The 25336-nt window shown below is 62.3% G+C and overlaps 3 protein-coding genes across 6 annotated transcripts in view; 2 read left to right on the plus strand and 1 right to left on the minus strand.

The window, feature by feature from the left end:
* PPP2R3B (protein phosphatase 2 regulatory subunit B''beta) overlaps positions 1-791 on the plus strand; it is a 50032-nt gene extending 49241 nt beyond the window's left edge. For all 3 annotated transcript variants that reach the window (XM_039463504.2, XM_039463502.2, XM_039463503.2), the window contains exon 13: positions 557-791. In XM_039463504.2, the coding sequence (XP_039319438.2) occupies positions 557-707 (151 nt within the window). In that variant the 3' untranslated portion in view covers positions 708-791. The remainder of the gene's footprint in view (positions 1-556) is intronic.
* A 9116-nt stretch (positions 792-9907) lies between these two features.
* GTPBP6 (GTP binding protein 6 (putative)) lies at positions 9908-25302 on the plus strand. Its single transcript, XM_039463499.2, has 10 exons — positions 9908-10318; positions 11111-11248; positions 16560-16630; positions 17276-17406; positions 18503-18573; positions 19519-19677; positions 20780-20988; positions 22072-22220; positions 22424-22576; positions 23467-25302. The coding sequence occupies exons 1-10, from the start codon at positions 9970-9972 to the stop codon at positions 23588-23590; spliced, it is 1554 nt and encodes a 517-aa protein (XP_039319433.2). The 5' UTR covers positions 9908-9969; the 3' UTR covers positions 23591-25302.
* PLCXD1 (phosphatidylinositol specific phospholipase C X domain containing 1) overlaps positions 18281-25336 on the minus strand; it is a 30727-nt gene continuing 23671 nt past the window's right edge. For both annotated transcript variants that reach the window (XR_012515817.1, XR_012515816.1), the window contains exons 9-10: positions 23418-23556; positions 18281-19550 (exon numbers count right to left, since the gene is read on the minus strand). The gene's annotated coding sequence lies outside the window, so the exon portion shown is untranslated. The remainder of the gene's footprint in view (positions 19551-23417; positions 23557-25336) is intronic.

The raw sequence follows: 25336 nt of genomic DNA on the forward strand, positions 1-25336 counted from the left end.
CCACAGCCGCCCTGGCTGGCCGCACGCACGTCCGGGGCCGGGGTGACCGGGACCGTGGGGAGCTTCGCGCCAGGCTGCGGGGGGCGTCTTGGAGAGCAGACGTGTCCACGCAGGGTCCCTCCGACGGTCCGTGCGGCTGGTGGCCACGCGGGTCTCCCCGGAGCGGTGCGCGCCGTCACCCGGAGACGCTCCCCGCGGGCGCGCGTCCAGTCCTCGTGCTGCCGTGGGTTCGGGTCCCCCGGAGCTCGTGCGCGCGTGTTGGGACAATCCGTGTAAGCCGAGCGTGGCTCCGCCTGCCATCCTGGGGTTTCGTTCTGGCTTCCCGCGTGGACACCGCGGCACGTCCCCGGCGGCCCAGCGCTGCTCTGAGTCACTGTCACGTGGCTCCGGGGAACGCGCCACCCGGGTTCCCCCACTGGGAAGGCCGCTGTGGGGACCTCGTGCGGGGGGCCCCAGCCCGTCCTGTGAGCACAGGCCCCTCCCCAGGGAGCGTTGCGGTTCCAGAAAACACCGCGCCGTCTCCGGGGCCTGCGGCTTCACCGTCCCCTCGTTGCAGGTTCGAGGCCGAGCTCAGCCCCGTGGAGCAGAAGCTGGGCGCGCTGCGGTCGCCGCTGGCCCAGAGGCCGTTCTTCGAGGCGCCGTCGCCCCTGGGCGCCGTGGACCTGTACCAGTTCGCGCGCGGGGACGAGGACCTGTCGCCGCTGTGACAGCCCGCGGGGGTCCGCGCGGCCGCCCGGAAGCTGTTCCGTCGTGTGCGTTTGTATGGAAGGATAAATTTTTATTTATTCACAGACGCGCGGTCATTGCTGGCTCGGGACGGGGGCGTGGGGTGGCCGCACCTGCCTGGAGCTCCGTGGCCTGGGGGACACGCTGGGGCCGCTCGGGAACGGGCCCGGTTCCCACGCTGACCTCCCCCAGCCTCTGCGGTCCCAGCGGTGACCGCCCCCCCCCACCCCCGTGCGGCGGCCCCCGGACCCCTCCCCCGTTCTGCCCGGAACTTCCTCGCCCTGCAGGAACGTTTTGTGGGAACGCCCAGAGCCTGGGTGGCGATCACGCTTCTGTTTTGGAATAAATGGAGTTTTCAGTCACACACGCAGGGAGTGGGGCCTGGGCCACCCTAGAGCCACACACGCCCCGTTCGTCCACCGGGAAGCGTGGCCGTGACCCAGGTGGGCGCACAGGGTGGTCCCGTGACCGAGGAGAGGCAGCTGGGGGGAGACAGGGCCACGCCGCCCAGGTGACGGCAGCTACCCCAAGGCAGCCACAGCGTCAGCAGGGGCTCCCCGGATTTCCCGAGGCCGCCTGCGCCCGGGTTTGCCAAGGGTCAGGCTCATCGTCACCAACCCCGGGGCTCGGGCTGGGGCGCGGGGGGGTGGGACAGGGGACGGGGGGTTGGGGGGGCGGGGGGCGGGCGGGGGGCGGGCAGGGCAGGCGGGTCCCGGCCGCCGCAGGGCAATGACCCTGGACTCACGGCCTGCAGGGCCCCCCCCGTCCCTGCCCCGAGCCCGGGAGCACGTCCCCCTGCACCGACTCAAAAAATCCCCTCCGCCTGCACACACAGCTGCACGCCCGAGCCCGTGGTGGGGGGTCACCTCTGAGGGGCCCGCAGCCCGCAGCCCTGAGACCAGGAGGAGACCCGTGGGGTTCGAGGCTGAGATGCCAGAGGCCTCCCCGGGGCCGTGAAAGGGAACACGGGGCCTCCCCACCCAGTGTCCCTGCGGAGGGCCCTGCGCGTCCTGCAGCCGCGTGCTCCCCGCGTTCCACTGGCACCGCTTCCGCGCCCAGTGCTTGACCCGCGCCCTGGGCCGCATCTCTGCCTGCTGTGCGCACACACCCCTTTGCGGGGGGCCACGTTTGAGGGGGGCCGGGGGTTTGGAGCCGGCAGCGCGGAAGCCCTGAGACCCCCCATCCCGCGGCTCCGGGACTCGGGCCGGACGGTCACGGACCCCGCGCAGCGCACACCCTGCCGACGGGGCCTCGAACCACCTTCCCCGGACCCCGGGCAGACCCCGGGAGGGCAGGGAGGGCCCCCAGTCCCCACCGCTCCCGGCCTGGCTGCCGCAAACCTCACTGGGGGCCCGGGGAGCGGGTTCGGGTCTCGGCGTCACGGCGCCCGGCCGTCCCCTCGGATGAGCCCACGCAGCGCCCGAGTGGGGGCGGCCCCGAGTCTGGCTCTTGTCACCCGGGCTGGACGGCACTGGCCGATGTGCGCAGACGTGGCCGACGTGGCCGACGTGGCAGATGTGGGCAGACGTGGCAGACGTGGGCGTGTGTGCGGCTGTCCCCCCAGCAGACCCCAGAAAGGCTGGAAGTGCGGCCTGCGGCCTCGGCTCCTCCTCCTGGGGGCTCGAGGGACGGACCACCCAGCACAGCCGCAGCCCCAAGCCTCCCCAGGAAGCCAGTGCCCCAAGACGGCCCGGGTCACCCCTTCTTGGCTCTTGAGGACAGACCCGGAGGGGTCCCCGAGACTCCCCCCCGCCAGCCTCCCCCAGTGCTGAAAAGCAGAACTGCACACGGGCTCCACACAGCCCCATTTCCGTCCGGGAAGGGCAGCCACGGGTCACAAGGGTGGGAAGAGTCAGACGGTGTGACCGTGCGCCCCTGGGGGACCGCCCCGGGGGGCGTCTTGTGACGCTGCTGGCCGTCACCCCCTGCAGGTCCTTACACAGACGGGACCCCCCTGAGGCGGCTGGGCCCTGCTCGGCAGGGGAGGGTCTTCCCGGCAAAACCCAGGATGTGCGGAGAAGCGGGGGTCCCACGGTGAAAGCACAGCGGGCGGGCGCGCTGACTCAACGCCTGTCATCCCAGCGCTTTGGGAGGCCGAGCTGGGCGGAGGTTCGCAGTTCGAGACCAGCCTGGCCCACATAGTGAAACCCCACATCTACTAAAAACACAGAGTCGTCTGGGCGTGGTGGGGGGCGCCCGTCACCCCGGCTACTCGGGAGGCCGAGGCAGGAGGATCGCTTGAACCCGGGAGGCGGAGGCTGCGGTGAGACGGGATCACACCACTGCACCCCAGCCTGGGGGACAGAGCAAGGCGCCATCCCAAAAAATGAAATAAGAGGAGGGAGCCCATGAGCGCGGAGGGAAGGGGAGGTGCCCCGTGGCCTCGGGAAGGTTGGCGGGAGGGGGGGCGTCTCATGCCCGCTGAGGTCACGCGCAAATGCAGAAACCTGCCAGAGGGGATCCCGGGGACCCCCTTTCCGTCACACACAACAGGCAGGGGAAGGCGGGGGGAGTCGGCTCAGCGGGGCGGGCAGCGGCCCCGAAACGCACCTCCCCGCACACACGCGCTCCCACCGGCAGCTGCAACGGGCCTCGGGCCTCAGGGGCCGGGGCCGGGTCTCACGCCGCAGCCACCTTCCACCCGCCTTGCGTTTGTGGCACCTGTGGCCCGTGTTCCACGTAAGGACACACAGCGGCCTCCACCTCCCGCCTCAGCCTCCCCAGTTTTGTCTGGGATGACACACAGGCCCCTGTCACGACACACGGCTGAGTGTTTCATTTCTAATAGAGATGACTGTCACCGTCTCCTCAGGGCTGCCTTGAACCCCTGACTTCACGATCCGTCCACCTCCGCCCCCCAAACCGCCGAGGTGACCGGCCTGACCCGCCACGCCCGGCCATGCCCGGCTCATACACATATAAGTATTCTGGGATGGGATCTTGCTGCATTGCCCAGGCTGGGGTCCGGCGACCGTCCTGCCTCCGTCTCCTGAGGAGCCGACAGTTCGCCCGTGCACAACCGCACACAGATTTTACTCGTAGGGAAACGGAGTCTCGCTCTGTCGCCCAGGCTGGAGTGCAGAGGTGCGATCTGGGCTCACTGCGGCCTCCGCCTCCCGGGGTCAAGCGATCCTCCTGCCTCGACCTCCCCCCACCACGCCCGGCTCATTTTTGTCTTTTTGCTACGGACGGCGTGTCACCGTATGGGCCAGGCGGGTCTCGAACCCCCGACCTCGTGATCCGCCCGCCTCGGCCTCCCCAATCGCCTCCGCGCCCGGCCGCGGTCACCAAGTCTGAACGATCGTCCTCTCCGTGCGTGTAATGAGAAGTCACGTGTGTTTCCTTCTGAGTCTGACCCGTGAACCCGACTCACACGCGTGTGCAGATGTGAGCACAGCCTGTGGACTCCGTTACGGGGGTGTGTGTGTGTGTGTGTGTGTGTGTGGTCCGTCTGGGGGGTGTTTGGGGGGAGTGTGTGTGAGGGGTGGTTGTGTGCGGGGCACCTGTGTGCATGGGGGGGTGTCATACGTCTGTGTGTGCGTGAGGGAGGGTGTCTGTGTGCGGAGGGGAGTGTGTGTGAGAGGGGTTGTGTGTGTGTGGGTGTGCGGGGGGTGTCTTGCGTCTGTGTGTCAGGGGAGTGTGTGAGGGAGGCTGTGTGTGGGGGGCAGGGGGCAGCGGCAGTCGCAGGGTGTCCCCCAGGCTGCGGCCCGTTTCGCGATCTCAGCTCACTTCAGCCTCCACCTCCCACCCGCCCCCCCACAATTCAAGGCCTTCGCCGCCCCGGCCCCCCACTGCCTGGGGTCACAGTGGCCGCCCCTGCGCCCGGCTGCTGCTTGTGTTTTTATCAGAGACGCGCGGGGGGGGGGGGTTTCACCGTGTTGCTCGGGTTGGTCTCGAACCCCCGACCTCCGGGGATCCCCCGCCCCGCGCCGCGGTCCGAGGCCTGAGCCACGTGGGTTTTCATCCCCGAAATAAGACGCGGCCCGGCTGCGAGCGCCCGAGCGGACACCAGGGGGCGCCCGCGTCCCCAGCGCGCCGCGTCTGCCCCTCCGCGGCCGCGAACCCGCCGCAGGGCGCGCCCCAAAGGGCCCGGGCGGCGCGGGGCTGGGGGGTCCCCGGGGGTCCCGAGCTCACTGACCCCCGATCCCCGCGCCGCGGCTCCGACGGGCCGGGCCAGGGGCTCAAGGATGTCGGCCACGACGCACACGCGGGGACACACGTGGGCCACGCAGGCGGAGACACAGGGCCCCACACAGACACACACACACAGAGCCACACACACAGACACAGAGCCCCACACACACAGAGCCACACACAGACACAGAGCCACACACACACAGCCACACACAGACACACACACAGACACAGAGCCACACACAGACACGCACACACAGACACACACACACAGAGCCCCACACACACAGACACACACAGACACAGAGACACGCACAGACACACACACACACACAGAGCCCCACAGACACAACACACAAAGAGCCACACACAGACACACACACACAGACACAGACACAGAGCCACACAGAGACACACACACAGAGCCACACACAAGACACACACACACACACAAAAAGAGCCACACACACACACATACACAGAGCCACACACACACACGCATACACGGCCCCATACACACACACCCCCACCCACCCACACACCCCTTCCGCCCACACCCCACACACAGCCCCACATCCCCCCACACACGCCCTCATACACACCCCCCACACATACGGACCATACACGCAGCCCACCCACATACACAGCCCACACATCCCCACACACACACAAAGCCACACTCCCCACAACCCCACACATACACCACAGACACACCCAACACACACAAAGCCACACTCCCCACACCCCCACTCATACACCACACAGTCCACACACATACACCGCCATACACACACACCCCAACCGACACACACACCCCACACACACATGCCACACACACAGGCCCCCACCCACACACCCCTTCCACCTACACCCCACACACAGCCCACCCACACCCCCCACACGCCCCCATACACACTCCACACACACGGACCACACACACCACCCAGCCACATACACACCCCACACACCCCCACACACAAACACATTCCACATACACACCCCACACACATCGCACACACACAAGGCCACACACCCCACACCCCCACACATACACCACACACACCCTCATACACAGACGCCAACCGACACACCCCACACACACCCCCACCCACACACCCCTCCCGTCCACACCGCACACACCCACACACAGCCCACCCACACCGCCACCACGCCGCCATATACACTCCACACACACACGGACCACACACACCGCCCACCAACACACCCGACACACACAGACCACAAACACACCCCACCCACACGGCCGCCACACACAGAGCACACACACCGCCACCCATGTGCACCCCCATCCACACACACCCCACACCCACAGGCCACGCACACACCCCACACCCACTCACCCCACACCCCACACACCCCCCACAGGCTACACACCCCCACATGCTGACCCCATCCCCGCCCACACACACCCACAAACACCCCCCACCCACGTACTACACACACCCAACACCCCACCACACCCACCCCACACAAACCCACACACTCCCCACACCCACATCACGCCCCAAACACATCCCCCACACAACCCCACACCCCCACACACCCCCCTACCCACGGACTAAACACACACCATACCCCAACACACCCACTGCAAGACACCCCCCCCACACACACACACACACCCCAACCTCACACCCTACGCCCCCACACACACCCCCGCCCACACCCCCCATACACACGCATCCCACATGCACCCCACCGACACAAACACACCCCCTACTGACGGACCACACACACCCCACACCTCGACACACCCAGTCCTCACACACACACTCATCCCCCCACACCCACCCTACACAACCCCACACCCACACACAGACCCACCCCACACAACCCCCCACACCCCTCCCAGACTCAAGTGCACATACAACACGCTCACACATCCTCTGCGCCCCACACCCGTGCACAGACACACTCTCCTCCCATACTCGCTCCCCCACACCCCACGACCCCCCCCACACACTCCCCCACACCCCCTGCCACACCGAGTCTGACTTCTGCGGTGTTAAAAATCCTCTGAATTTGCCCTGCCCTGTCGGCTCACGCGTCATCCCAGCGCTTTGGTTCGGAAACCGAGGCGGCCGGATCACCTGAGGTCACGGGTTCGAGACCAGCCTGACCCATGCGGTGAAACCCCGTCTCTACTAAAAACACAAAAATTAGAGGGGCGTGGCGTCGGGCCCTGGGTCATCCCGGCTACTCCGGAGGCTGAGGCAGGAGGACCGCTTGAACCCGGGAGGCGGAGGCTGCAGCGAGCCGAGATCCCACCATGGCGCTCCGGCCTGGGTGACAGAGCGAAACTCCGTCTCAAAAAACAGTCATAGTCGACGGCCCCACTTAGGGCGACCTAGAGCAAATCCCATTCACGACGCCCAGGAAATGTCTGGATTTTTAGTAGACTCGGCGTTTCCCCACGTTGGGCAGGCCGGTCTCGAACTCCCGACCTCAGGCGATCCCCCTGCCTCGGTCTCTCCACGGGCTGGGATGACGGGCGGGAGCCCCTGCCCCCCGGCCTCAGACGCTTTCCTGGGAGTCATTTCTTCTCCTCTGAGATGCAACGAGGCTGCACGTGCTGCGACCTCAGCTCACTGCAGCCTCCACTTCCTGGCCTCAACCGATCCTCCGACCTCAGCCTCCGGACACGTGCCCCCCTTCCCTGCCGTGTCCGCCAATCGGCTTCAAAACTACTTCCCGATAAACTCATGGAGAAAAGGAAGCCGAGTGACTCCCTTAGACGACAGACTGGAGGCCGGGCACGGGGGGTCACCGGAGGTCAGGAGTTCGAGACCAGCCTGACCCACACGGAGAAACCCCGTCTCCACTAAAAATACAAAACCACGCCAGGCCGGCAACGTGGCTCGCGCCGGTGATCCCAGCGCTTTGGGAGGGCGAGGCAGGTGGATCACGAGGTCACAAGATCGAAACCATCCTGGACGACACGGTGAAACCGTGTCCACTAAAATACAAAAAGTCAGCAGTGCGTGGTGGCGGGCGCCTGTCACCCCAGCTACTCGGGAGGCTGAGGCAGGACAATCGCTTGACCCCGGGAGGCGGACGTTGCAGTGAGCGCAGATCAAGCCATTGCACTCCAGGCTGGGTGACACAGGGTGACTCCCTTTAAAAAAAAAATAAAAAAAAAACTTTGGAGGTCAAGGCAGGTGGATACCCTGAGGTCGGGAGTTCAAGACCAGCCTGACCAACATGGTGAAACCCCGTGTTATTAAAAAAAAAAAAAAAAATTCAGGCAGGCGTGACAGCACACACCTGTCACCCCAGCTACTCGGGAGGCTGAGGCAGGAGGATCGCTTGAACCCGGGAGGCGGAGGCTGCGGTGAGTCACATGGCACCGTCGCACTCCAGCCCGGGCAACAAGAACCGGGTTTAAAATAAATAAATACGTAACTGAAAAGGTAGACGAGTCTGAAGCAGCAGAGATTCAGAGGCCCCCGTGAGATAAAGCGAAAACCCCAAGTGACTCTGAGCTGAGCAGGGGCCTCTTTGTTGCAAGTGAATTGAAACGCTTGAAGCTCCTTCCCCAGAAGGAGACGGGGCGGCAGGTTTTCTCCAAGGCCCGGGCCACAGGCCCCTGTCCCCTTCTAGGGACTTGAAACCGAAACCGCCACCATTGTGGCCTCCAATCCAGACCCTGGAGGGCGGTCCCCGGGTCGTTTCGGATACCGGCTCCTACCATGAGGGGTTTCACCAGCCACGCCTCAAGCACCAGAAGGCCCCGACTTTCCTGCAGACGCTTCCAGAACATGCCAAGCACCACTGACTTCCTGAAAAATGAAAGACCACCCCCCCTCCCCCCAGCCGGGCGCCCTGACTCACGCCTGTGATCCCAGCGCTTTGGGAGGCCGAGGCGGGGGGATCACAAGGTCAGGAGTTCGAGACCAGCCCGGACCACAAGATGAAACCCCATCGGTACTAAAAATTCAAAAACTAGCCGGGCATGGTGGGGGCAGCTGTCATCCCAGCTACTTGGGAGGCTGAGGCAGGAGGATCGCTTGGACCCGGGAGGCGGAGGCTGCAGTGAGCTGAGATCGCGCCCCTGAACTCCAGCGGACCCTCAGGGCTGGACTCCAGCCTCCAGTGTAGACCCAGGGACGCCTGGCCTGGCCTCCAGGCCCGAGGCAGACACAGGGACTCCTGGGCGCCGTCCGGGACCCCCAGAGCTGCACTCAAGCCCCCAAGGCAGACTGGGGACCCCTGACCGGCATCCTGGACCCCCAGGGCGAGACTCAAACCCCCAAAGCAGACGTGGGGGCTCCTTTGAGGCGTCCAGGACCCCCAGAGCTGGACTCAAGCCCCCAAGACGCACGTGGGGACCCCTGAACGGCGTCCGGACCCCCAGGGCACGATTCAAGGCCCAAGTCAGTCGTGGGGACCCCCTGAAGCGCGTCCGGACCCCCCGAGCTGGACACAGGCCCCCAAGACGCACGTGGGGACCCCTGAACGGCTTCCGGACCCCCAGAGCCGGACTCGAGCCCCCAAGGCAGACGCGGGGACCCCTGAGCGGCGGTGGGGACCGTGCAGTGGCACTTGGACCCCCCCACCCCGCGCGGGAAGGGAGCGAGGCCTCGGTGGGCGCCGTGGAGACCCGGGTCCGAAGCCCCCCGGGGTAGCGAGTGCAGCTGGCGCCGGGTCCGCCGGGAGCGGCCCACGCGGAACAAAACGCGGCTCGGCCCCGCCTCCCCGTCCGCACGCCAATCACCAGCACGTGACGCGGGACGACCAATGAGGAGCACGTCCCGTCCCGGGGCGTGGCACCGGCGAGCCCGCCCCGGCCGCACGCCAATCACCAGCACGTGATATGGAACCACCAATGAGAAGCACGATTCGTGCCGGGGCGTGGCGCTGGGGAGCCCGCCCCCACCGCACGCCAATCAAAAAGCTATTTGGCCCCGCCTCCACCACCCGCGACACGCGCCAATCACCAGCACGTGATACGGAACCACCAATGAGAAGCACGACCTGTGCCGGGGCGTGGCGCTGGGAAGCACGTCCCGGCCGCACGCCAATCACGAGCACGTGACGAGGAGCGGCCCGCGGGCAGCCCCGCCCCGCCGCGCAGCCGCTCGTCGCGCCATGTGGGCCTTGCGGGCCGCCGTACGTCCGCGGCTCCGGCTCTCCGCGGTATGCCGCGGCTGCCGGGCACCAAGGGCACCCGCGCCATCCTGCCCCGCTCGCGGTCTCTCCGCGGCCGGCCGCGGGGGCCCCGGGAATCTAGAGGGGCCATGGGGCCGAGGGCGGAGCCTGCGGGCGGACGGCGGCCGAAGCTGCGCGGGAGAGGACGAGGAGGAGCCGGAAGACGCGGACGAGGACCTAGAGGAGGAGCTGCTGCAGAGGGAGCCTCTGCTGCCGGCGGGGACGCAGCGCGTGTGTCTGGTCCACCCCGATGTCAAGTGGGGCCCGGGGAAGCCGCACATGACGCGAGGTGACCGCGGCGGGGGTTGCAGGGGAGAAACAGGAGCTGCCGATCAGCGGGCGGGCCCCTGCGGGATGGCTCTCATTGGTGGAGGCGCAGGGGAGGGGCGGGGCGCTGAATGCACGATCTCATAGGTGGAGATTGAGGGGCGGGGCTCTGGGGACAAGCTCATTGGTGGAGGCGTAGGGGCGGGGCGCTGAAGGCACGATCTCATAGGTGGAGATTGAGGGGCGGGGCTCTGACGGAAGGCTCTCATAGGTGCAGAGGCGGGGACTCGGGAAGATCAGAAGAGACTATGGAGGGGGCGGGGCTTCAGGGGGCGAGGCTCTGAAGAGAGGATCTGATGGGTGGCGATGCAAGGGCGTGGCTCTTAAGGGGCGGGGCTCTGAGGAGGAACTCAATGGATGGTGACGCCGGGTGGGGCTCTGAGGGATTTCATAGCTGGAGGCGCATGGGCGGGGCTTCGGGGGAGGAGCTTATGGTGAAAGGGCGGGGCTTATGGGGAGGAGGGGGAGGATCTCATAGGTAGAAGTGTGGGCGGGGCTTTGGGGGAGGAGCCTATGCGATGACAGGGCTAGGGCGGAGCTTGGGGGAGGAGCCCCTGGGGTGGGCGGAGTCTTGGTGATGAGACCCCGTTGCTCTTGTCCCGCGGTGGCTCCAGCGCCCCTTCCCTGGCCAAGATGCCTACTTAGAGGCCCTCTGGGCAAGGCCAGGAGGAGGCCACGCCAGGCGGGTGCGGACGGGGCCCGGGGCCTGCCCCAAAAGGAAGCGTCCCTGACGGTGGCCCCTGTGTCCCCGCAGCTGAGTGGCAGGTAGCAGAGGCCACGGCGCTGGTGCACACGCTGGACGGCTGGTCCGTGGTGCAGACGATGGTCGTGTCCACCAAGAGTCCGGACCGGAAGCTCGTCTTCGGCAAAGGGAACTTTGAGCAGCTGACAGGTGAGTCCGTGCGCGCCCGCCCCTTCCGCAGACGTCCTTTCCCGTCCCCTGACGCGGGCAGGGACGGGGGTCCCGCTGGGCCTGGGGGAGGCGGCCCTGTGAGTGGCTGGTCCCGGTGAGCCGGAGCCCCGGTCGGAAGGAGCCGGAGGGATGGGAGGCTGGACCGGTGTCCGCGCTCCACGCATGGTCTTAGCGCGGGGGCCTTGTGCTTCCGGGTGATTGACCATCCGGCTTACAGGGCAGGGTGGGAAAAACCCTACTAACTACTACTACTACTAACTAACCTACAACAACTACTACCACCAACTTACCTACTACTACTAACCTACTACTACTACTAACTAACGTAAGTACTACTACTACTAACTTACCTACTACTACTGACCTACTACTAACCAACCTAACTACTACTAACCTACTAGCTAATACTAACCTACTACTACTGACCTACTATTACTGCTAACTAACCTACAACTACTACTACTAAGCTACTAAGTACTACTACTACCAACTTACCTACTACTACTAACCTACTACTACTACTAACCAACCTACTACTACTAACCAACCTAACTACTACTAACCTAATAGCTAATGCTAACCTACTAACTACTACTAACCTACGACTACGAACCAACCTACTAACCACTACTACTAACCTGCTACTACTACTGACCTACTAACTACTGACCTACTAACTACTAACCAACCTACTACTAACCAACCTAACTACTACTAGTAACTAATCTAACTACTACTAACCTACTACTAACCAACCTAACTACTGCTACTAACTTAGCTACTAACTACTACTACTAACCACCAACTTACCTACTACTAACCTACTACTACTAACTAACGTAAGTACTACTACTGCTAACTTACTACTAACCTACTACTACTAACCAACCTACTTACTACTAACCTGCTACTACTAACTAACCTACTACTACTAACCTACTACTTACCTACTAACTACTACTAACCAACCTACTACTAACCAACCTAACTACTACTAGTAACTAATCTAACTACTACTAACCTACTACTAACCAACCTAACTACTACTATTAACTAACCTACTAATTACTACTACCAGCTAACCTACTAACTAGCCGAGGTGGAAGTCTGCTTCCCTGCCTGAGTCAGAGGCACCTCATAGGGGCTGGGATGTCTTCACCGTGTCGCTGTGTCTGGCCCATCGTGTGTGTGTGTGTGTGTGTGTGTGTGTCCCCACTTGGGTGTGTTCACCACGTCTCTGTGTGTCGCCCACTGTGTGTGTGTGTGTGTCCCCACTGGGATGTGTTCCCTGTGTGTGTGTGTGTGTGTGTCCCCCCACTTGGGTGTGTTCACCACGTCTCTGTGTATCGCCCACTGTGTGTGTGTGTGTGTCCCCACTGGGATGTGTTCCCCGTGTGTGTGTGTGTGTGTGTGTGTGTATACATGTGGCTGTTCCTGTTGGAGTGTGTCCGCCGTGCATGTATGTGTGTGTGTCTGTGTGTCTGTGTGTCCCCACTTGCGTGTGTTCACCACGTCTGTGTGTCGCCCACTGTGTGTGTGTGTCCCCACTGGGATGTGTTCCCTGTGTGTGTGTGTGATGTGTGTGTGTCTCTTGGGATGTGTTCATCGTGTGTGTGTGTGTGTCCCCACTGGGATGTGTTCCCCGTGTGTGCGCGTGTGAGATATGTGTCTCCGTGCTGGGATGTGATCACCTTGTGTGTGTGTGTGTGTGTGTGAGATGTGTGTGTCCCTGTTGGGATGTGTTTACATTGTGTGTGTATCTGTCCCCACTGGGATATGTCCTGTGTGTTTGTGTGTCCCCACTGAGATGTGTTCCCTGTGTGTGCGTGTGTGAGATGTGTCTGTCCCTGTTGGGATGTGTTTACCTTGTGCGTGTGTGTGTGTCCGCAGTGGGATGTGTTCCCTGTGTGTGTGTCTGTGTGAGATGTGTGTGTCCCTGTTGGGATGTGTTTACCTTGTGTGTGTCTGTCCCCACTGGGATATGTTCTCTGTGTGTGTCTGTCCCTGTTGGGATGTGTTCTGTGTGTGTGTGTCTTTGTGTGTCCACACTGGGATGTGTTCCCCGTGTGTGTCTGTGTGTGAGATGTGTGTCTCCCTGCTGGGATGTGATCACCTTGTGTGTGTGTGTGTATGTGTGTGATGTGTGTGTCCCTGTTGGGATGTGTTTACCTTGCGTGTGTGTGTCTGTCCCCACTGGGATATGTTCTCTGTGTGTGTCTGTCCCTGTTGGGATGTGTTCTGTGTGTGTGTGTCTTTGTGTGTGTGTCCCCACTGGGATGTGTTCCCCGTGTGTGTGTGTGTGTGTGTGTGTGTGAGAGAGAGATGTGTGTCTCCCTGCTGGGTGTGATCACCTTGTGTGTGTGTGTGTGTGTCCCCAGTGGGATGTGTTCCCCGTGTGTGTGTGTGTGAGATGTGTGTCTCCCTGCTGGGATGTGATCACCTTGTGTGTGTGTGTGTGTCCCCAGTGGGATGTCTTCCTCGTGTGTGTGTGAGAGATGTGTGTCTCCCTGCTGGGTGTGATCACCTTGTGTGTGTGTGTGTGTGTGTCCCCAGTGGGATGTCTTCCCCGTGTGTGTGTGTGAGAGACGTGTGTCTCCCTGCTGGGATGTGATCACCTTGTGTGTGCGTGTGTGTGCGTGATGTGTGTGTCCCTGTTGGGATGTGTTTACCTTGTGTGTGTCTGTCCCCACTGGGATATGTTCTCTGTGTGTGTCTGTCCCTGTTGGGATGTGTTCTGTGTGTGTGTGTCTTTGTGTGTCCACACTGGGATGTGTTCCCCGTGTGTGTCTGTGTGTGAGATGTGTGTCTCCCTGCTGGGATGTGATCACCTTGTGTGTGTGTGTGTGTGTATGTGTGTGATGTGTGTGTCCCTGTTGGGATGTGTTTACCTTGCGTGTGTGTGTCTGTCCCCACTGGGATATGTTCTCTGTGTGTCTGTCCCTGTTGGGATGTGTTCTGTGTGTGTGTGTCTTTGTGTGTGTGTCCCCACTGGGATGTGTTCCCCGTGTGTGTGAGATGTGTCTGTCCCTGCTGGGATGTGATCACCTTGTGTGTGTCTTTGTGTGTGTGTCCCCACTGGGATGTGTTCTCTGTGTGTGTCTGTCCCTGTTGGGATGTGTTCTGTGTGTGTGTGTCTTTGTGTGTGTGTCCCCACTGGGATGTGTTCCCCATGTGTGTGAGATGTGTCTGTCCCTGCTGGGATGTGATCACCTTGTGTGTGTCTTTGTGTGTGTGTCCCCACTGGGATGTGTTCCCCGTGTGTGTGTGTGTGTGTGTGTGTGTGTGTGTGTGTGAGATGTGTGTCTCCCTGCTGGGTGTGATCACCTTGTGTGTGTGTGTGTGTGTGTCCCCAGTGGGATGTCTTCCCCGTGTGTGTGTGTGTGAGATGTGTGTCTCCCTGCTGGGATGTGATCACCTTGTGTGTGTGTGTGTGTGTGTGTGTGTGTCCCCAGTGGGATGTCTTCCCCGTGTGTGAGATGTGTGTCTCCCTGCTGGGATGTGATCACCTTGTGTGTGTGCGTGTGTGTGTGTGTGTGTGTCCCCAGTAGGATGTCTTCCCCGTGTGTGTGTGTGTGAGATGTGTGTCTCCCTGCTGGGATGTGATCACCTTGTGTGTGCGTGTGTGTGTGTGATGTGTGTGTCCCTGTTGGGATGTGTTTACCTTGTGTGTGTCTGTCCCCACTGGGATATGTTCTCTGTGTGTGTCTGTCCCTGTTGGGATGTGTTCTGTGTGTGTGTGTCTTTGTGTGTCCACACTGGGATGTGTTCCCCGTGTGTGTCTGTGTGTGAGATGTGTGTCTCCCTGCTGGGATGTGATCACCTTGTGTGTGTGTGTGTGTGTGTGTGTGTGTGTGTGATGTGTGTGTCCCTGTTGGGATGTGTTTACCTTGCGTGTGTGTGTCTGTCCCCACTGGGATATGTTCTCTGTGTGTCTGTCCCTGTTGGGATGTGTTCTGTGTGTGTGTGTCTTTGTGTGTGTGTCCCCACTGGGATGTGTTCCCCATGTGTGTGAGATGTGTCTGTCCCTGCTGGGATGTGATCACCTTGTGTGTGTCTTTGTGTGTGTGTCCCCACTGGGATGTGTTCCCCGTGTGTGTGTGTGTGTGAGATGTGTGTCTCCCTGCTGGGTGTGATCACCTTGTGTGTGTGTGTGTGTGTGTGTCCCCAGTGGGATGTCTTCCCCGTGTGTGTGTGTGTGAGATGTGTGTCTCCCTGCTGGGATGTGATCACCTTGTGTGTGTGTGTGTGTGTGTGTGTGTGTGTGTCCCCAGTGGGATGTCTTCCCCGTGTGTGAGATGTGTGTCTCCCTGTTGGGATGTGATCACCTTGTGTGTGTGCGTGTGTGTGTGTGTGTGTGTCCCCAGTGGGATGTCTTCCCCGTGTGTGTGTGTGTGAGATGTGTGTCTCCCTGCTGGGATGTGATCACCTTGTGTGTGCGTGTGTGTGTGTGATGTGTGTGTCTCTGTTGGGATGTGTTTACCTTGTGTGTGTCTGTCCCCACTGGGATATGTTCTCTGTGTGTGTCTGTCCCTGTTGGGATGTGTTCTGTGTGTGTGTGTCTTTGTGTGTCCACACTGGGATGTGTTCCCCGTGTGTGTCTGTGTGTGAGATGTGTGTCTCCCTGCTGGGATGTGATCACCTTGTGTGTGTGTGTGTGTGTATGTGTGTGATGTGTGTGTCCCTGTTGGGATGTGTTTACCTTGCGTGTGTGTGTCTGTCCCCACTGGGATATGTTCTCTGTGTGTCTGTCCCTGTTGGGATGTGTTCTGTGTGTGTGTGTCTTTGTGTGTGTGTCCCCACTGGGATGTGTTCCCCGTGTGTGTGTGTGTGTGTGTGTGAGATGTGTGTCTCCCTGCTGGGTGTGATCACCTTGTGTGTGTGTGTGTGTGTGTCCCCAGTGGGATGTGTTCCCCGTGTGTGTGTGTGTGAGATGTGTGTCTCCCTGCTGGGATGTGATCACCTTGTGTGCGTGTGTGTGTGTGTGTGTGTCCCCAGTGGGATGTCTTCCCCGTGTGTGTGTGTGTGAGATGTGTGTCTCCCTGCTGGGATGTGATCACCTTGTGTGTGTGTCTATGCGCGGATGCGTTCCCCGTGTCCACGTGTGTGTACATGAAACACACACCCCTGGAGACAGACCCTCCGACGCCGATTTCCCGGATCCCGGGTCCGGCGCTCAGGAAGTCGGCGACGTCTGTGGCCTGTGCCGTCCACGGCGCACCCCCCCCCCCCCCGCAGGGCGTCGTGGCTGGTCCCGCGTGGCCGGCCACTGACAGCGACGCCCTTTCTTTAGAGAGGATCCGACGGTGTCCGGACGTCACGTGTGTCTTCCTGAATGTGGAGAGGATGGCCGCCCCCACCAAGGTACCCAGAACGTGGCTTTGCCCCGTGAGCTCCCACGCTCCGCGCGGTGAAGCAGTGGATGCCGGAGAGTCGCGCCAGGCAGGGGCCGGATGGGGTGGCAGTGGCTTTAAAGCGTGATGGAACGTCCCTCCCGTGAGGCCACCAGGGTACCCCAGAACGTGGCTTTGCCCCGTGAGCTCCCACGCTCCACGCCGTGAAGCAGTGGACGCCAGAGCGTCGCGCCAGGCAGGGGCCGGATGGGGTGGCAGTGGCTTTAAGGCGTGATGGAACGTGCCCCCCCGTGACGCCACCAGGGCCCGGCCTTCCCCGCCGGCTCCTCATTTCCTCTCTCCTTTTCTGTATTTTATTTTTATTTTTTGACGGAGTCTCACTCTGTCAGTGTAGCTGGAGGGCAGCGTCACCACGATCTGCGCTCAGCGCCGCCCCCGCCTCCCGGGTTCAAGCGGTGCTCCTGCCTCAGCCTCCCCAGTAGCTGGGATGACCACACCCAGCTAATTCTTATATGATTAGTAGAGACAGGATTTCGGTATTTCGGCCAGGCCGGTCTCGAGCTCGTGACCTCAGGTGATCGGCCGCCTGGGCCCCCCAAAGCGCTGGGACTGCAGGCGTGAGCCGCCGCGCCCGGCCCGCTCTCTCCTCCTCTAGAAAGAACTGGAAGCCGCCTGGGGCGTGGAGGTGTTCGACCGCTTCACCGTGGTCCTGCACATTTTCCGCTGCAACGCGCGCACCAAGGAGGCCCGGCTGCAGGTGGCCCTGGCGGAGATCCCGCTCCTCAGGTACCTCCGGACGCCCCGGGCCGCCGCCACGCCCACCCCGCAGCCCCCCGTTCTGTCCTCACAGGGGGTGGTTCTGGGGTATATGAGACTAAGAAAAGCACTGTGGGGGTGCACGCTCCCCGCCCTGCGGCCTGGGATAGTCCTCGCTCACCCTGCGTGAGCTGCACGCGCACTGGGACCCCAACACCAGCTCCTTCTGCCCAGAGACCCCCTCATTCCCAGGTACTGGGCCTTAGGATGTGGACCGACCTTTCTGGGGGCTCCTGTTCGATCCCCTACAGCTGTACCCCCTTCCCCCTGGAGGCTGTAGGGAAGGCTCCTTCCTGCCTCTCCCAGCTCCCGGGGGTGCCACGTGTCCCTGGCTTGCGGCCACATGACCGCAGCGTCCGCCTGCATCTCCCCGTCGGCTCCTCCGCTGTGTCTGAGTCTGCGCCTGTGTCTCCTGGAGGGACACTCGTCATCGGATTTAAGACTTTCCCTAATCCAGGGCGACCTCACCTCAAGATCCTTACCCCGTTACATTGGCAGACACCGGATTTCTTTTTTTTTTTTGAGACGGAGTTTCTCTCTTGTGACCCAGGCTGGAGTGCAATGGCGCGATCTCGGCTCACCGCAACCTCCGCCTCCTGGGTTCAGGCCATTCTCCTGCCTCAGCCTCCTGAGTAGCTGGGATGACAGGCACGCGCCACCATGCCCAGCTAATGTTTTTGTATTTTTAGTAGAGACGGGGTTTCACCATGTTGACCAGGTTGGTCTCGATCTCTCGACCTCGTGATCCACCTGCCTCAGCCTCCCAAAGTGCTGGGATGACGGGCCTGAGCCACCGCGCCCGGCCCCAGACCTTATTTCTAAATAACGTCCCACTCACAGGTCCTGGGAAACAAGGCGTCAATATCTATTTGGGGCCTCACTGTTTAACCCAATAAAATGGAATCGCCCCGTTCCCTCCAGAAGCTCTCTGGGAGGACCCGTCCTGCCGCTCCCAGCTCCTGGGGGCTCCGGCTGTCCCGGGCTCGCGGCCTCCACCTTCCCCTCGGCCTCAGCTGGGAGGGAGCGAGCTGCCCTGGACAGTGAACCCCTCCTGCTCCCACGCCAGGTCGAACCTGAGAAGAGACGTCGCCCACCTTCACCGAGGAGGATCCGGCTCCCGCTACATCATGGGGTCAGGTAAGTGGCCGGGCGCGGGGCCCCAGGGTGCCCTGAGAACAGGGTTGTCGGCAGCCGCCTTGAAGGATTCCCACAGGGTCGGGGCCGGCTGCGGGCTCCGTCTCCCGGTCACGTCCGAGGAGACGGGAGATGCTGGTGGTCCTGCGAGGTTTTGCCGACATAAGTAGCCACAAAGCGGGGGATTGAAACGGCAGAAATCGGTGCACGCCCATCCCGGAGACCAGAAGCCTCCGGAGGCTCCTTTAGCCTCTCTCAGGTCCTGGGGGTCCCTGGCTTGTGGCCACGTCACTCGAGCGTCTGCCTTTTAAGAAGGACACGGACCTTTGCATTCAGGCCCAACCCGAACCGAGGATGAGGTCTCAAGTTGCACAAAGATGCCACTTCCAAATCAGGTCCTATTCCCAGGTTCTGGGACTTTCGATGCCAGAGGGGCCCCGTGGAGCCCCCTCACGATGACATCCCGGCTGTGCCCCGCCTAGAAGCCTCCGTAGAGCTTAAGCCTTTTTCTTTTTGAGACGGAGTCTGGCTCTTGCCCAGGCCGGAGCGCAGGGCTGCGATCTCAGCTCAGTGAAACCTCCGCCTCCCGGGTTCAAGCGATGCTCCTGCCTCAACCTCCCGAGTAGCTGGGACTACAGGGGCCGCCACCACGCCCGGCTCATTTTTGTATTTTTAGTAGAGACGGGGTTTCGCCATGTTGGCTAGGCTGGTCTCGAACTCCTGACCTCGTGATCCGCCCGCCTCGGCCTCAAAGTGCCCGATGACAGGTGTGAGCCGCCGCGCCCGGCCGACCGCAGCCCTTTCTCAGCGAAAGGGACAGTGTTGGCGCCACTGCTGGGAACGCGGCAGGAAGAGCAGCCCCCGTGCCCCGCAGACCCTCCGTGGCACCGCCCGCTCCCGCGCCTTTCCCGGCCTGCCTCACCGCCCCGCCGTCTTGGGTGTTTTTAGGAGAATCGTTCATGCAGCTGCAGCAGCGTCTCCTGAAAGAGAAGGAGGCCAAAATCAGGAAGGCCCTGGACAAGCTTCGGAAGAAAAGGCACGTGCTGCGGCGGCAGCGCACGAGGCGCGAGTTCCCCGTGGTCTCCGTGGTGGGGTACACCAACTGTGGTAAGGACGTGTCCACGAGAGGGGCTTCCGTGGTCTCCATGGGGGGGGCGCACCAACTGTGGTGAGGACGTGTCCGCGAGAGAGGGTTCCGTGGTCTCCATGGGGGGTACACCAACTGTGGTGAGAACATGTCCACAAGAGGGGGTTCCGTGGTCTCCGTGGGGGGTACACCAACTGTGGTGAGGACACGTCCAGGAGAGGGGGTTCTGTGGTCTCTGTGGTGAGGACGTGTCCAGGGTTGGGGGTTCCATAGTCTCCATGGTGGAGTACACCAACTGTGGTGAGGACGTGTCCAGGGGAGGGGGTTCCGTGGTCTCCGTGGTGGGATACACCAACAGTGGTGAGGACGTGTCCAGGGGAGGAGGTCCCGTGGTCTCCATGGTGTGGTACACCAACTGCAGTGAGCGTGCACCCCGGGGATGGGGTCCCGTGGTCTCTTACTGAGGTACACGAGCTGAAGTGACCGTGTGCCCAGAGGAGGGGTTCCATGGTTTCTGTGGGGTACACCAGCTGTGGTAAGGGGGTCCCATGGTCCCCATGGTGGGTACAGCAGTTGGGGACAATACCATGTACCCCAACCTCCCGTCCACACACTCACTTTTCCACAACACCACCTCCCTCCATCTACACCAGGCGTCCCCAGACCTTTTACACAGGGGGCCGGTTCACTGTCCCTCGGACCGTTGGAGGGCCGCCACACACTGTGCTCCTCTCACTGACCACCAATGAAAGAGGTGCCCCTTCCTGAAGTGCGGCGGGGGGCCGGATAAATGGCCTCAGGGGGGCCGCATGCGGCCCGCGGGCCGCAGTTTGGGGATGCCTGATCTCCACCGTCTTCCCATCCACACCATCTCACGCTCGCCCGTCTACACCACCAGCTCTCCTGTGTCTACACGGCGGCCCTGCTGCATCGGGCCTGACAGCAGCCTCCGTGGCTTAGTCCTGCATGTCGTGTGTGGCCCAGGGGCGCCCGGGGAGCTCAGGGACCTGCCACCTGGGGTGCAGCTGCCCGAGAGGGTGCTGTGGCACCCCGCCTGAGAGGGGGTGACTCCAGGGGTTGGAACCACGGCTCCCTGCACCCCTGACCTGCACGCCCCCCCAGGGAAGACCACGCTGATCAAGGCGCTGACGGGAGACACCGCCCTGCAACCACGGGACCAGCTGTTTGCCACGCTGGACGTCACGGCCCACGCGGGCACGCTGCCCTCACGCCTGACCGTCCTGTACGTGGACACCATCGGGTTCTTGTCCCAGCTGCCACACGGCCTCATCGAGTCCTTCTCCGCCACCCTGGAAGACGTGGCCCACTCGGTGAGTCGGGGCTGCAGGGGGGCTGGGCTCTGAGACACCCACCGAGACAGGCCGGGGTCTCCGACACCCACCGAGGCAGGGGCCGGGGTCTCGGACACCCACCGAGACAGGGGCCGGGGTCTCGGACACCCACGGAGGCAGGGGCCAGGGTCTAGTACACCCACTGAGATAGAGGCCGGGGTCTCACAAACCCACTGAGACAGACCGGGGTCTCGGACGCCCACCGGGACAGGGGCCAGGGTCTCTGACACCCACCGAGGCAGGGGCCGGGGTCTCGGACGCCCACCGAGGCAGGGGCCGGGGTCTCCGACGCCCACCGAGGCAGGGGCCGGGGTCTCCGACGCCCACCGAGGCAGGGGCCGGGGTCTCGGAAACACACCGAGGCAGGGGCCGGGGTCTCGGACGCCCACCGAGGCAGGGGCCGGGGTCTCGGACGCCCACCGAGGCAGGGGCCGGGGTCTCGGACGCCCACCGAGGCAGGGGCCGGGGTCTCGGACGCCCACCGAGGCAGGGGCCGGGGTCTCGGACGCCCACCGAGGCAGGGGCCGGGGTCTCGGACGCCCTTGGACCAAGTGGCGGCCCTCAGATGCCCACTCGGACCAGGGGCCAGGCTCTGGGACACCCTCGCCACTCGGGCCAGAATCACAGCTGCTTCCTCAGCCCGCGAGTTAGGGTCCCCCAAGCGTCCCTTGTCCCCGAAGGCAGAGGCTGAGCAGTGGCCCCAGCCTCACCCTCACTCAGCCACCCTGAGGAGCCCGTGTACAAACAGTCAGGGCCAGGCACGGTGGGTCACGCCTCTCATCAAAGCATTTTGGGAGGCTGAGGGGGGTGGATCACTTGAGGTCAGGGGTTCGAGACCAGCCTGGCCAACACGGTGAAACGTCGCCTCTGCTAAAAATACAGAAATTGGCCAGGCGTGGCGGTGGGCGCCTGTCATCCCACCTATCGGGGAGGTTGAGGCAGGAGAAGGGCTGCAACCCGGGAAGCAGAGGTTGCAGTGAGCGGAGATCACGCCGTCACACTCCAGCCTGGGCGACAGAGCGTGGGGGGTCGGGGCTCTGACCGCACTCCCGGCCCCTGTAGGATCTGATCCTGCACGTCCGGGACGTCAGCCACCCCGAGGCGGAGCTCCAGAAGGCCAGCGTGGTGTCCACCCTGCGCGGCCTGCGGCTGCCCGCCCCGCTCCTGGACTCCATGCTGGAGGTTCACAACAAGGTGGACCTGGTGCCCGGGTGAGTCCGACGCCCTCCCCTGCCCTCGTGCGAACGGCGGGCCGCGGGCACGCAGCCTGAGGCAGGGGCAACTGCTGGGACCCAGGACACAGACGTTTCTGCCCCAGGGTGTGCCCCGCGGGCGGCTGACCCCGGGACCCCTGCTCTGTGCCGGCCTGCAGCCCCGAGGCTGAGCGGGCTCTGTGGTCTCCCCGCGCCCGCAGGTACCACCCCACGGGACCGAACGTGGTGCCCGTGTCTGCCCTGCTGGGGCACGGGCTCCAGGAGCTGAAGGCTGAGCTCGACGCGGCGGTGCTGAAGGCCACGGGGAGACAGGTCCTCACCCTCCGTGTCCGGCTGGCCGGGGCCCAGCTCAGGTGAGCGGCGGCCTCCCGGGGCGGGAGAGGGGACCGTGTTCTGGCGGCCTGTCTCTGGCTCAGAAGGGGGCTCCTTCGGGGGTACAGAAGGAGTTGTGGGGACCCCGAGGGCTTTAGGATACCGAGATGAGGCGAGACGTTTCCGAATGTGCACTGGGCAGTCGGGGTGCATACAACGGGCGCCTAATCTGTGCTCAGAGACACTCAAACGCTATAGGACTCCCTACCAAGAAGCAAGCACGCTCCAGCGGACGCGGCGGCTCACGCCTGTCATCCAAAGGCTTTGGGAACCCAACGCGGGCGGAAAACCTGAGGTCGGGAGTTCAAGACCAGCCTGGCCCACAGGGTGAAACCCCGTCTCTACTGACAATACGAAAATCAGCCGGGCCTGGTGGCGGGCGCCTGTGATCCCAGCTCCTCGGGAGGCTGAGGCAGGAGGATCCTTTGAACCCGGGACGTGGAGGCTGTAGTGAGCTGAGGTCTCAACACGGCACTCCAGCCGGGGCGACTGAAAGCTCTGATCAATGAGTCTCACTCTGTCACCCAGGCTGGAGTGCAGTGGCGCGATCTCGGCTCACTGCAGCCTCCGCCTCCCGGGTTCAAGCGATCCTCCTGCCTCAGCCTCCCGAGTAGCTGGGAGGACAGGCGCCCGCCACCACGCCCGGCTAATTGTATTTTTAGTAGAGACGGGGTTTCACCACATTGACCAGGCTGGTCTCGAACTCCCGACCTCGTGATCCGCCCGCCTGGGCCTCCCAGAGGGCTGGGATGACGGGCGTGAGCCACCGCGCCCGGCCTGGGCCAGGCTCTCTTTAGCCTAATTATGTATCGTGAAACTCACCGAACGCTCACGGGTTCTGCTTTTCCACGCGACGCGCCTCGGTCCCCAGCTGGCTACATGAGGAGGCCACCGTCCAGCAGGTGCACGTGATCCCCGAGGATGGAGAGGCCGACGTCCGGGTCGTCATCAGCCACTCGGCCTACGGCAAATTCCGGAAGCTGTTTCCAGGATGAGCGGACGCCCCTGGGGGCCGGGGGTGCGGTGGCATGGCTGTGTCAGGACAGTGGGGTCCCCTCCGTCAGGCTCTGTGTCCCAGGCGCTTGCTGTGATGACCACGGAGGCTGGTGGCATGGTCACGGCTGCTCCGAAGCGGGCCACCCCGGAGTCCACGCCACACGATGCCACTGGGCCCCCAGTGCCGGCCGTGAACTACTCTCCCTCAGAATGTTCCGGCAAGCACGTGAACCTGTGTGTCTGCCTCCGTGAGCAGCATCTGTGGCCTCTCCTGTGTCTGCTGTGAGCCGTGGCCCTGGTGGGCGGACGTGGCCCCTCCGCCCGGCTATCTGTGTTCACAGGCGGGCCTCGTGGCCCATGGCCGTGCTGGTTAAATGACTAAAAACCAGCCCCCCCACCCCCACCCTCGCCCCGGCAGCCCAGAGAACCCATCCACAAAAGCAGAGGGGAAAGAAAACAGTTCTATTAATGAAGACGCCTCAAACCAGACCATGACGTCTGTGTGTCGCACAGAGAGAGTCTCACCTGCGTGAGGCCAGGCCGTATGGACCCACCTGCCCAATGTGGCAAGACCCTGCGTGGCCAGGCTGCACACCCGTCTCCACCCACAGGAAAACAAAAAGCCTCACTTGTTTTTTTTTTTTTTTAAGACGGAGTTTCGCTCTTGTGACCCAGGCTGGAGTGCAATGGCGCGATCTCGGCTCACCGCAGCCTCCGCCTCCTGGGTTCAGGCAATTCTCCTGCCTCAGCCTCCTGAGTAGCTGGGATTACAGGCACGCGCCACCATGCCCAGCTAATTATTACCCATCTTCTGAAGCCTACTTCTGTCATTTCATCAGACTCGTTCTCTGTCCAGTTTTGTTCCCTTGCTCTCAAGGAGTTGTGATCCTTTGAAGAAGAAGAGGTATTCTGATTTCTCGAATTTCTGATCTTTTTGCACTGGTTTCTCCTCTTTCCTGGATTTATCTACCTTTGCTCTTTGATGTTGGTGACCTTCAGGTGGTCTCTGTGTGAACTTTTTTTCTTTTTTTTCTTTTTCTTTCTTTTTTTTTTTTTCTTTTTCTTTTTTTCCCCCCGAGATGGAGTTTCGCTCTTGTGACCCAGGCTGGAGTGCAATGGCGCGATCTCGGCTCACCGCAACCTCCGCCTCCTGGGTTCAGGCAATTCTCCTGCCTCAGCCTCCTGAGGAGCTGGGATTACAGGCACGCGCCACCATGCCCAGCTAATGTTTTGTATTTTTAGTAGAGACGGGGTTTCACCATGTTGACCAGGATGGTCTCGATCTCTCGACCTCGTGATCCACCCGCCTCGGCCTCCCAAAGTGCTGGGATTACAGGCGTGAGCCACCTCGCCCGGCCTTGTTTTCTTTTGTCTTGAGGCAGGCTCTGTGTTACCCAGGCTGGGGTGCGGTGGTGCCATCTCGGCTCACTGCAGCCTCCGCCTCCCGGGTTCAAGCGATCCTCCTGCCTCAGCCTCCCAAGTAGCCCACCAGCACGCACGGCTAATTTTTGTATTTAGAGTAGAGACGGGCTTTCACCATGTTGGCCAGGCTGGTCTCGATCTCCTGACCTCGGTGATCCGCCCGCCTCGGCCTCCCAAAGTGCTGGGATGACAGGTGTGAGCCAGTGCGCCGAGCCTCACAACTAAATTTTTTAAAAAGCTCCATGACCTGAAAAAGATTCCCAATGAATAAAGTATTATTATTATTTTTTTTTTTTGACGGAGTCTCGTTCCATCTCCCAGGC

The sequence above is a fragment of the Saimiri boliviensis genome, chromosome Y (assembly GCF_048565385.1).
Source record: "Saimiri boliviensis isolate mSaiBol1 chromosome Y, mSaiBol1.pri, whole genome shotgun sequence".
In the NCBI taxonomy this organism is placed as follows: Eukaryota; Metazoa; Chordata; class Mammalia; order Primates; family Cebidae; genus Saimiri; species Saimiri boliviensis.